At 52.6% G+C, this 11,862-nt stretch overlaps 1 protein-coding gene across 4 annotated transcripts in view; it reads right to left on the bottom strand.

Moving 5' to 3' along the window:
* PAX3 (paired box 3) overlaps nt 1-11,357 on the bottom strand; it is a 74,744-nt gene extending 63,387 nt beyond the window's left edge. For 2 of the 4 annotated variants that reach the window (XM_038146327.1, XM_038146325.1), the window contains exons 1-4: nt 10,999-11,357; nt 9,956-10,191; nt 8,439-8,565; nt 7,655-7,789 (exon numbers count right to left, since the gene is read on the bottom strand). In XM_038146327.1, coding sequence (XP_038002255.1) covers nt 7,655-7,789; nt 8,439-8,565; nt 9,956-10,191; nt 10,999-11,083 — 583 coding nt within the window. In that variant the 5' untranslated portion in view covers nt 11,084-11,357. Of the gene's footprint in view, nt 1-7,654; nt 7,790-8,438; nt 8,569-9,955; nt 10,192-10,998 lie in introns of all 4 variants that reach the window. The other 2 variants (XM_038146326.1, XM_038146324.1) reach the window with 1 other exon arrangement.
* Between the last annotated feature and the right edge of the window lie 505 nt (nt 11,358-11,862).

Raw genomic sequence — 11,862 nt, forward strand, 5'->3', positions numbered from 1 at the left:
GACCAAACAAATGTTGCAAGCTTGTTTGTGTCCCCTATATTCTGAGAGCCCAGTCTGGAGAATGGGCTGGCTTCTCAAGCTCCCTTTCTTTTATTGGCAGCCCTGGAATATTTATCTCTTGCGTGATTTGGTATACAAAGACAACTTTTTTTTTTTTTTTTTACCATTAGGCAACACTCATCAAAAAGATTACATGCAACAAAATTAGTTTTTGTAAAATTCAGTTAAGTACATTATATTTTACCTGCTACAATAGTAACATTTCGATGCACTGCATACTAAAAATAAAGTGAGAAAACAAAATCAAATCCAGTAATGCTAAAGAAAAAAAAGCCACAAAACTGTAAGAGCATACAGTGTATACATTCAACAGACCATGTAAAATAAGGATTCCATTCAAATTTCACATCTCATTAAAGACAATTTGGCCATTAATCCATACCGGGTTTAGGAGCAAAGAAGGATTTTCCAGGACAGATAAACTGAAATGATCCTCCTTTGATCTCCGAGGTTAAGAATCAGCAACAATGGAAGATGAACAACAAGGGGCAGAACCACTGGCCTTTTTATGTGCCACAATGGCATCAGCAAACAACTACTTAATCAATATTTGGCCAGGGACACTGAAAACTTTCTTTTCAAATTTTAATTCCTAGTTGTAAAACAACTGTAGGGCAACCAGCAAGATAAGACATTAAACTGACTGCTTAATTGCCTTTTACTGTCTTACTAGTTATATATGCACATTCTTAATAGTTCGTGAATCTTTATTTACTAGGATGAATAAACGACCTGTCAACAATTACATCAAACTCCCCTAACTAAATAATCTCAGCACATGACACACTTTAACTCTAATGTGTCCTCAGTGAGTTTTAATTTCATTAGGCTTCACTTTTTTCTAGGCAGAGTGATTTAAACTGAATTAGTTTAACAGCATGGGGCAGGAGTACTCCAGGGCAAATAAAGTAAAATGCCACATTCACACTAGGCTAAAAAAGGTCTTGTGGTGAATTACATTACTGTACATCATTTTTATTAGCCAGAAAGCTCAGAGTTCAGGGACCACTTAGAAGTATCCTGCATTTTCATTTCTATATTTTGTTCTTTCTCTGGCCACATATTTTTGCTACATAGGATTTAAAGTGACATTTACATGGAGAAATTCACATTGACTGGCTTGCTCTGATTTATTACTTTGTGTTTCACTCAATTTCTTCTTAAATTAACCAGAGAGCACTTTGTAGTTCTGCTTCATTTCCCAATGCAGTTTTATTACACAGCTCTGGGGACTCATGATAATTTATCACTATCAGTTTTATTGGCTTCCCTCTCCTAAACCCTGTTCCAACCCTTATCAATAAGTAAACCCAAACCAAACTAAACGTTCCCCAAATAAGTGTCAGATAAAAGTGTTGCATTTGCATCATATAACAGAGAATCACTATTCAAACTCGGACACGGGAAATTATTTGTTTTAAGAACTTTATCGGTATTGGCTTTTACTTACAGCATTAATTGCTAATTAGCTCTTTATCTAATTAAACTCTGTCTGTCTTCTGATTCCACTGCTGCCTCTGTGTAAACGGAGACACAAAGATCCTTGCCCTCGGTGAGAGTGCTGCCAGAGTTTCCCTCGGGATTAAAGCCACACTCTAGTGCAGTGGGTACTTTTTACTGACAGAATAGAACAAATTTGGGCCCCGTTGCTGCCCAGCCCTCGTGAGCAGCGTTACACACATGAATAGGCCCTTTGAGGGGACTCCTCGGCACAGTCCCACATCTGCGGGACTGGAGAGTGAGTAAACCCCTCTTACACCCCAAACCTGAGGATTTCCCCCAGAGCTGCAGCTCCTCAGCACGTTACAGAGCTGGTGCCAAGAAAAGCCTGATGTCAGTTGTGGTAAATTCCTACTGACATCACAGATCCTGCAATCACAGGAGAATGGGGAAAGCCAAATACATAAATCACACTCTCAGAGGAAGTCCTAGCCCTACCAAAGTCAACCAACTGTTTCTCGCCTCTGCCTTTCTGGAATGACACCCTTTTAGTCTAATAGATGAAGATTTTCAAAGCAACCAAATAAGGTGCTAACTTGGGTACAAATTCAAGTTAATCGACTGCTGTGTGTGAAGCAATCCTGACATTTGCTGAAATAACATTCAGCTTTGTTCTAGATACATGCAATAAGAAAAACTGGAAAGGATGCCCACAGCAATTCTGCTTGAACAGGCGCTGGCTCTTAAGTTGAAGAAAGCCCCCCTCAGATGGCAAAACATTCAAAGCCACTAATAAAATCATGATTTCAAGCCAAGGATATGATGTGTACATATATTACTTCAGAGAGTCGCTGCTAGATTAACACCCTTTCTTCCCACAGCTGGAAATATTACTGGTGCTTTTGTCAGACGATTAGCATGCAGTTAGTCTGACAATTAGCACTCTCCTCAAAATCCCCACTTCAAGACAGGAGGGAATGGGCTGCCCCCGGCAGCTCTGGAAGAGCAAACTCCACTTTGAAGTCACCCTAAAGTCAAACATTTAGCACCTTTCTAAAAATGCTCAGCATGCTGGGACAGCGCACTCTCACTTGATGCTGAGGTCATTATTCACTGCTGAGGTCATCAGGTGTTTATTATTATTATTATTATTATTATTATTATTATTATTATTATTATTATTATTATTATTATTATTATTATTACTACTACTATCTCAGAATAATTATTTGGAAGAAGAAGCCTGGCCCAGAGCCCCACAGAGATGAGGGTCAGGCAGAAGAAACATGCCCAGATTCCATGCTGGGTTTGCATGGAATCTCCTGCACCAATTGGCACCTGTGCAATTCCTGGCTTTTCTGCCTGAACTCTCACTATTAAGATATGAGGAAAGAGAAGAGGAAAAAGACAGACAGAAAATATAGTTGGCACTGTCTCACTTGAGCCAAATTCTGGACTCACTAGGGAGTTTTTCTTAATTAAGTATTATTTTCTTGTCAGCTCTGAGTGCCCCAGAAACGACACTGTTCAAGTGACATGAGTTGATTTCTTAGACCTGCTAGTGACCAAATATATAAAGTACTGCATGAAATTTCAGGCTCAAGGAGATAACTGCCTGCAGCCACAGCCATCACATCTCACTCCATAAGTAAACCTTTACCATGGACACTGAGCAGGGGAACAAACTGTGCTTCTCAGCCCACAACGGCATTTCACACAGCAGCAAAATCCTCCTACCACTGCACCTTGGGATAGGGCACCGGAGAAAAGCCAAGACAACCCCTGGAACCAAATCTAACTCAGCATCTGACTCATCCCATGCTCCAGCCACTAATCCAACAGTCTGCTATGTAGAAATGAATGACTCAAACTGATATCTGGTGCCTCCATGTTAATCTTCTCCCTTAATAAAGTGTCTTTATTAGTTTAGCAATCTAAAAATAACTGGCTGCATGATACTGACCAACCCTAATCAAAACATCTGCCAGCCCATCTAGCTCGAGCTACCCTTTAGATCATGTGCCACCGCTTCAAAGCCTCCTGCATCAAGTCAGTAATTGTAACATTGCATCTAAATATTTAAGCTAGGGGCTGGTAGTCGCGTGTCCCATTTACAGTCAGCATCTGTCCTCTAATTCCATTACAGTACAAAGCAAAAATGTTTCCCAAAACTCACAAACAGGAAAAGCATCGCACAGCTAGAGAGGCAGCAGCAGCTTGAACTTTGGAGCTGCTGAGCAGGGCTTTTGTGCTAAGGTCCCTTTTTTTCCTACCCCCTCAAACTCCCCACATACACACACTAAAATAGGGGTGGTGCCGAAATTGTATTAATGTGAGCCTCAGGCACACAGAAAAAAAAGAAAAGAGGAAGGGGAGGGAAAGGGGGAAGGGTTTGGTCCAAGATGAAAGTAAGAAGAAAATAAAGGAGGCAATTTAGTCTGCTGTAGCCTGAATTGCTCTCAGTACAGCCAAGGGTAGAGGCTTGGGATGAGTAGGGCCCTTTTTGGACGGGTGCGCATGACTGGGGGAGGATCCGCCAGGACACGGCCCGGGGGCCAATTCCGCTGGCTGGGAACAGAGGCCCCCTTTGAGGCCGGGAGGGGGGGTCCCAGCCCCAGCCCCCTCCCCAGCCTGCTCACAGCATCCCGGGGACCAGCTCTGCCCCATCGCTGCAGCGCTGAAAGCCACTGGTTGCTGCCAGAAAACAACAGCTATTTTATCAAGGGGGGAGTTACTGGATTAGTCAGCAAACCATGCTGCCCATAACTCCCACCAAAGGTACAAGCAAGTCCCTCTTCTGTAGTGGTTATGCTAAAAATAAGCCCTGATGTGCCACATAAAGGCACAAAACTTGCTCGTGTTCTTTATTTATGGCTTGTGCCTTTAAATAAAAATTCTCACGCGTGCAGAAATACAGATATGCTGTCATAGAGCTATCAGCCTCCTGATACACACTCTGACAACTAAGTTTTCTTTGACTATATCCCCAGAATCAGAGTTGAGGGTGACACTGGCAGAAGCACTGAAATACAGCACGTACAGGGCTGCACATGTGGCATCTGTAAACGGTGTGAGAATCACGTGTAAGTGTCTGAGAAGAGAGGCTGAAACAGAATCACACCAGCCATACAAAAGTTTACCTACACCCATATATGTGGTGGGAGAGAGCCCAATGATTCACTGCTTCTATCACACATTTTTTTAAAATATCATGTTTCCATCCTCTCTAATCCCACTCTGCTGTAAATACTCTCTAAATCTTGAATTAGCTACCATTAAAATGACAACTCTTGTCCTTGTCCTTGGAAAAAATGCCACTCCTTGAGCCACCCAAAGGCCCGTGGTGAGGAGGGGATTTCAGGCAGCGCCAGCAGAAGTCCAGCACTAATGTGTGGTCCCGAGCAGAAAAGCCATCGTGAGCAGCCTCAGGAGTCACTTTCTGACCTATCCCACAGCCTTCCCTGGCACCCAAGCTCTGGGATACCTCAAGCCCCCAAGAACAGAGCTACAAAAACTGCTCATGTTGCACAAAACCCCGCACATTTTCCCCCTCTGTAACATAGAGCACTCAGCACTGAGCTGGCACCGAGGGTTTTGCTGCCCAGCACATGGATACCCCTTGGACATTCCACAAGCAACCCGAGTGTCAGAAGGGCATCTGAGATGCATTGCCAGAGGGCACCCTCTGCCACAGCAGGCCTTGTAGCCAAGCTGGTGGGTGCTGGCAAATATGATCCTGTGGCATCAAAATCCTTAGGAGCGCTGCCAGTTATTTTAGTAACAGAACAGGATTGTTTTTATAGATGGAGTGAAACCAAAGCTCCTCGGCTGGCAATGGAGTTGAAGCAGAACTTTTTTTTGTTGGTCAGATACAGAAAGTAGTGGTGGGCTTCTTTTATGGTTATTCTTGTCTTGTAATGGTGTCACTGGTGTGCTGTGGCTGTAGCGTCACACTCCACGCAGGGCACGAGTGTGGCAACAAACGTTTTCTGGAGCAGCAGCGCGCTCGCACTGCAGCATCCCAGCCCCTCCAGTAATGAGATTAAGCAACAGCTTGCTAGCCAGGGAGGGGGAGCAGGCGTTGCTGTGGGGAAGAGCACACTCTCCCTCACACTGCCAAGCCTTCCCAGCCACTGTCACAGAACAGATGGGATTACCAAAGCTGCCGTTCCCTCGGAACTGTCCGGTCACGTTCACGCAGCAAAAACCTGCATGCCTAGGGCAGGAGAGGACTACACTACCCCATGCAACCAAGGGGAAAATTGCTGCTGATTAAACTCAAAACAAATAAAGTTCGACATTCGCATCCACAGAAAGTGAAAGAGAGGAACAGAGGTGGAACAGAGCCTCCTCCTACGACTGTGCTGGGAGGCATGGGCGAGCCCCTCTTGCAGCAAGGCAGCACCAGCCTCAGTGGCTTTCCTGCAAGAGTTTTGGGGCTCCCCTGGGCTGGTGGAAGGCAGCCATGCACCCAGACACTGATTCATAATAAATCAGGAGCCCCACTTTAAAGGGCAGACAGTCAAAGAACAGGAAGACTGTTTCCAAGAGAAACAGAAGGATGGGTTGTATCGATAACGGTATTTTTTCTCTTGCTGTCTCTATTAACCACTCTTTGTTCCATAAAGCAGTGATATTATCAAGGCTTACTTATCTTCTGTTTCTAATCTCTATCAAGAAATTGAAGAAGGCAGGAAAGCTAGACAGCTAGGGCACTGGATTTAGCTATTTTTCCCTTGGTGCACATCCCTCTTGAAAAACCCTCCGTTGAAGGAGTTGCTGGAGGGAACTCTGGACCCACCATTTCAGGACAACTCGACCAGGCAATCAAACTGTGCCTTCTGGCCTTAAAATCTCTAATTTTGTTAGCATGTTCTGCATGTCTGTATTACACACCTCCTTGCAAACACATACACACAGAATATGAGTCTTCACTGAAAGTTTTAACAACAGTTGAAAACTAAGTTTTAGGAGGGTTTAGGGGCTTGTTCTAACGAAACAAGGACATGTCCTACTGTCAAAGAACGGATTTCTGTTGTCCTTGCACAGCACCAGCATCTCTTGATGCTTAGAAATGCTATAAACATTTTCTCTCTAAAAACAGCTACTTTTTTCCACGTTCGAGAGTCCATAAAACTGCGTGGAGCATCAGCTATTAGGGGCTCATTGAATAATTCATCCCTCATTGCAAGCCCATAATGTCTTTTCTCAGCCTTTTGTGGGGCTGTTTTCTCTTCTTTTCTCCTTGAATTATAAAAAGGTTGCCTTCTTTTGTTCACATCAAGCTGCTGCTAGCTGAAGCTTTGTCTGTGCAAAGCCAAAGTGTGAGTTTCAATGGACTCCCCCCTCTTTGTTTTCCAAGTTCATCTCCAAGTGTAGATTGTGTATAGAAGGCCTTCTTTGTAAAAGCTGGAAAAGTTGTACAAATGTTTGACCAGCTCATTTGGTACTTTTGTCTCGCCTTCTCCAGTGCCTGTGCATGTGCTGGGCAGCAACTTCCACACGCAGGCGGCCCGGCCGGGCCCTTGCCTGCCCCTGCACCCCGGCCCGGCCGGGAGCCAGGCATGGCTTCCCCGGGAGCAGCAGCTGTGCCCCGCAGCAGCCCTTCACCTCCGCCTTGTTCAGGTTGCAACCTCCTCGCAGTCCCGGGCCAAACACCAACACATGCTCTTCCCAGCAGTTTTAAGAGCAGAAAAAAACAAAACATGTGTCTCCCTGCCCCGCTCAGACTGCAGAGATTCAGGCTCCGCAGGCTTTTGCTACAACTGTCCCTCCTATGCAGCTGCAGCCTGTCGCTTGGCTTGGGAGAGGAGCCCCTGCACGGCTGTGGTGAGGGGCTCTGTAGCTGTGCTGAGGGGCTCTGCGGTGGCCCCAACCCTCCCTGCTCCCTGGTTACTAAAAGCCAAACCAGCAGTGCCTCCCATCTTTGTTCCAGCCCCGTGCCATTCCCGCACACTGCAGGGTCGCTCTGCTGGGGGAGTGGGGTACGATGGGATGCGGCAGCCAGGCCGGCAGGGCTCACTCGCCCTACACCTCCCGCTGGGCTGGCCCCAGGACAACCCCTGGGAGACGGGGAGTGACAGCCACCAGCACCTGGGACCGGCACCGGGCCGTCGCAGGGCTCCACAGAGAGCAGGGGCAAGCGGGACTTTACCTCTTTCGCTGAGGATGCCATCAATGCTGTGCTTGGCCTTCTTGTCACCTTCCTCCACCTCTTTTCTTTCCAGCTCAGCGTCCTCTTCCTCGCCTTTCCCAAACTTGCTCCGCAGGATGCGGCTGATGGAGCTCACTTCAGGGGGAAAGTGCAGAGCTGTGACCGGCTCGTCCCCAGCAGCCCCCCGCGGCTCTCAGGCCAGCCCGGGAAGCCGAGTCCCCCACTCAGTGCCACTGGCCTGTGTCCCTCGGCCACGGCCAGCGATACTTAGGAGCCTGTCACTCCCGACCCCGCGGGGGTTTCACGGGACACCGTCCCGCACAGGACTCCAGCACGGGCACAGCGGCTCCCGAGAATCTTTCTTCTCCCCGAGCCCGCATGGCGGGTGATAAACACCCTCGGACCCCTCACAAATACTGCTGCGGCTCCCTGTGTCCAACACCCCATCCCGCCGGCACAGGGAGCCGCTCCCCATCCCCTGCTTCCCAGCCCCGCGTCTCCGGCAAGCTCCGAGCCCTCCTGCGGCAGCAGCCCGGAGGGGACGGCGGGGAAGCGTCGGGAGGAGGAGAGGAGGGGGATGCAGTTGCGATTTAATTGAAAACACCCCGCCGAGAGCAGGAATCCTCCCGGGAGGGAGGCACCGCGTGCTAAGGCCGGCCGCTCCGCGGGCACCGCTCCGGCCCGGGGCTCAGATCCCAAGGGGACGGGGCTCCCCCGGCTCCCGCGCCGACCCCCCCGGACCGCCCCCGACCCTCCGGGACACTCCGAACCCCCCGCTCCGTACCTGACGGCACCGAGTTGCGGTCACACACCCCGTCCTTCAGCAGCTTGTCCCGGATCTCCCAGCTGAACATGCCCGCGTTTTCCCGCTTGTATTCCTCTATTTTCTTCTCAACATCCGGCGTCGTCACCTGCTTCAGTAAAGACAAGGCGAGCGGGCACAGTCTGTAGGGCCGGGGGAGCCGGGGCTGCCGCCGCCAGAGCCCCGGGGCGCTCGGAGCCTCCCGCGCCGTCGCCAGCGAGAGCCGACACCGGCCCCGCTTAGGAACGCCGATAGAGAACACCCGAACGCGGGCGGGGTACAGAAAGAGGGCACACAGACGGTAAAAACGGGCCGCGTGAAGCGAACACACTCCGCGTTAAACGAAACGCCCCAGAAAATCCTCCGGGGTTACCGGGAAGGTGGGACAGAGCCTTCGGCATGGAAAACCCCGAATTAGGCAGCACTGGCTGCCGCGAGGCCGAGAAAATACCAGGTCGCGACCAGCGGTGGATTCCGGACAACGAAGCTCCAGGTCAGTAAAGTTTCGGCTAAACAAAGTTTGCGGCTCCGAACAAAAACCAGCGTCATAAAAACGCGGAGAAGTTCGAGTACCGGTATTTTTCTTCGGTAGCCTCGTGGTTTAAAAATAAATCTAAAAACTAAACAAAAAGAACCATCTCCCGGCTGGCAATAGCTTTACGTTTGAGTAGCGCGCTTATAAAAAATTACCTCTACTCCTAACACGGAAAGAAAAAGTTCGGGCATCGCTTCGCTACTTTAGACGAATCATAGAAGGAGGGGGGGAGAGAATCTAGCAACAACTTCCAATAAAAACTCAAGCCTATATACTTCGCTTTAGTGGGAAAGAAAAGCTAGAGAAGGAGAAGCCTAATCTTGGGGGGAAATTTCGTCTCCGTTATTGGCAGCGCAAACTTTTCGGTGGCGTAGCTATAAATACACACAGCTCTAGAGCAGAGGGAAAAAGTAAACAGAGCAGGAGAAGGAGCAGTACAGAGACCGACAGAAGTACAGGTCGTTTTGTTGCACTTTCAACGAAAGCGGGGAGGGCCCGATCCAGCCGTGCTGGGTCAGCTCCAGCACCGGACCGATCGCGTCCCGGTCCGTCCGGCAGCCCCGAGCCCGCCTGCGCTCCTGCGGGGAGAATGAGCGTGGGGCACGCGGGGCTCTGGGAAGCCAAGCGCTCAAAAAATCGCCCTTTTCGCCCTATTTTCGTTTGAGTTTTTTTTTTTTTTATAGCATTTCCTTAATTAAAAGTATATTATTTCTAACAACTCCAACAATCTTTTCTAAAATCTCGGGAAGTTTGAGAGCAACAGGCGGGGACACAGCGGGGGTGCTGTGTCCCATGAGTGTCTGCGCCCACCCCCGGCCTCGCACGGTCCCCCCGGCCCTCCCGGGGCCGCCGTCCCGACTGGAAACCCCGGTGCCGGCCAGCCTGGGCCGCGTCCCGGTCGGAATTCGCTCCCCGCCACCGCGACCGGGGTTTGCTCGGTTCCGGGCGGGCAGGAGAGGCTCACCTTGGGCTTGCTGCCGCCGATGGCCCCCGGCCGGATGGAGCCCGTCTCCTGGTACCTGCAGAGAATTTTGGAGACGCAGCCGTGGGACACTCGCAGCTGGCGGGAGATGACACAGGGCCTTATGCCATGGTGGGCCATCTCCACTATCTTGTGCCGGATATGGTTGGGTAAAGGCCTGCCATTGATAAACACTCCTCCGAGCTGATTGACTCTGCCCTGGCCTAGAGGGGTAGAGACTAGAAAAGGAGGGAAGGGAGGCAGGGGGGTAAACGGCGTTAACGTCTCCTTCAGATCCTGCTGCGTCTTTTTTTTGTTGTTGTTACTGTTTTTTTGGGTTTTTTTTGTCGTTGCTTTTCTATAAAGCAACTCACCCCCTCCCGCCCCGCCGCGCCCCGGGGCCCGCAGCTCCCGGCGAGACCCGGCCCGGCGGGCAGGGGAGGGAGGCGGCCGTGGGCTTCACCTGTTGCACTCAGCCGGAGCCGGCTTTCAGAGCCCGCCTGACTCCCGCCGAGAACGGGGAAGCGGTGCGGGAAGGCCGCAGTGTCCCCGGTGGGAGCCGCGGCCGCCGCCCGTCCTCCCTCGGGCCGGGGCTGGCGGTGCCGGCACCGCGGGCCCTCGCCCCGCCGCTGCCTTTACAGCGGCCGCTCTCTCGCAGCGGCCCGGTGCCGACCCGCGGCTCTAAACTTCCTTTCGATTCGCATTGATTTCATCCGAATTTATTTTTTTCCCAACTTTGGGGCCCCCAACTTTGGGCTCCCCAAATCACCACCTTCGCTCCATTAAGAGCACCGGGGCCGGCTGCGCTGCCGGCTGGCGGGACGGGCCGCTCGGGGGTGCGAGGCCGGAGCCGCCGGCTGCAGCGCTCCGAGCCGTGCCCGTCCTGGGACAAGCCCTGCTCTGACAGCCCAGGGGCAAGCCGGGCGGCTGTCCTGGAGGACTCCGTGCACCGGTTCTGGCGGGCCGGCGGGGCCGCTTTGTTCCGGCGTCCCGGCACGGAATGATTATCCCCTTCCCGACCGGGAGCGGCACAGGCGCGGCCTTACCTTCCAGCGGGAACCCGCTGCGGGGATAGTTCTGCCCGGCCCCGGGGCGCATCATCCTGGGGACAGCTCCGGCCAGAGTTGTCATCGCAGCGGCAGCGGCCGGCAGGGTTATATCCAGGTGAGGGCTGATCTAGGGAAGACCCGCGCTGTCAGCGGGCCCCGCCGAATCAGGAGCGGTCCCGGAGGGGGTGGGGGATGCCGCCGAGGGGCGGGGAGGAGGCAGCTCCGCCGCTGCCCCTTTGTCAGTGACCCGCGCTGCCCCGCACCGGGAGGGCAGGGGCCGGGCCGGAGCCCCGCCGGGCGGCGCGGCCGGGCGCGGGGAGGGCGGGCGGGCGGCGGGGCGGGGGGCTTTGGCGGTGTCCCCGGTGCGGCGGGGAGCGGCGGCCGCGGGGCCGGGAGCATTTATCGGCTCCGTGCCCGGCGCGGCTCGGCGGCGGCGCCGCCGCGATTGGCCACCGCCGTCCGGCCCGGCCGCGCCGCCCCCGCTGATTGGGCGAGCGGGCGGCTCTCGCCCATCGTCCCGACAGCCGCGACGGCGGCACGGCCGGACCGGCACCGGCACCGGCACCGCGCGGCTCGGCACGGTACGGCAGGACACGGCGCGGCCCGCGCTGACCCCGCGGACAGAGCCGCGCTGGACACTTTCCCCGCAAGCAGAGGGCGGCCCGCGATGGGGATCTACTCGGTACCCCGACGGCCGCCCCAGCCCCGGGAGAGAAGCACCAACCGGGCCGGCCTGGACATCGCACCCCTCAGGACCCCGTGTCACTGCGGGACTCCGCGGGACAGCCCCCGCCTGGCTGCCATGAAGCGTTTTGTCTCCTGACTCCGCTCCCCGAGCATCAGCAGCGGGGTGGGGGCAAC

Source organism: Motacilla alba, chromosome 9 (assembly GCF_015832195.1).
Source record: "Motacilla alba alba isolate MOTALB_02 chromosome 9, Motacilla_alba_V1.0_pri, whole genome shotgun sequence".
Lineage (NCBI taxonomy): Eukaryota > Metazoa > Chordata > Aves > Passeriformes > Motacillidae > Motacilla > Motacilla alba.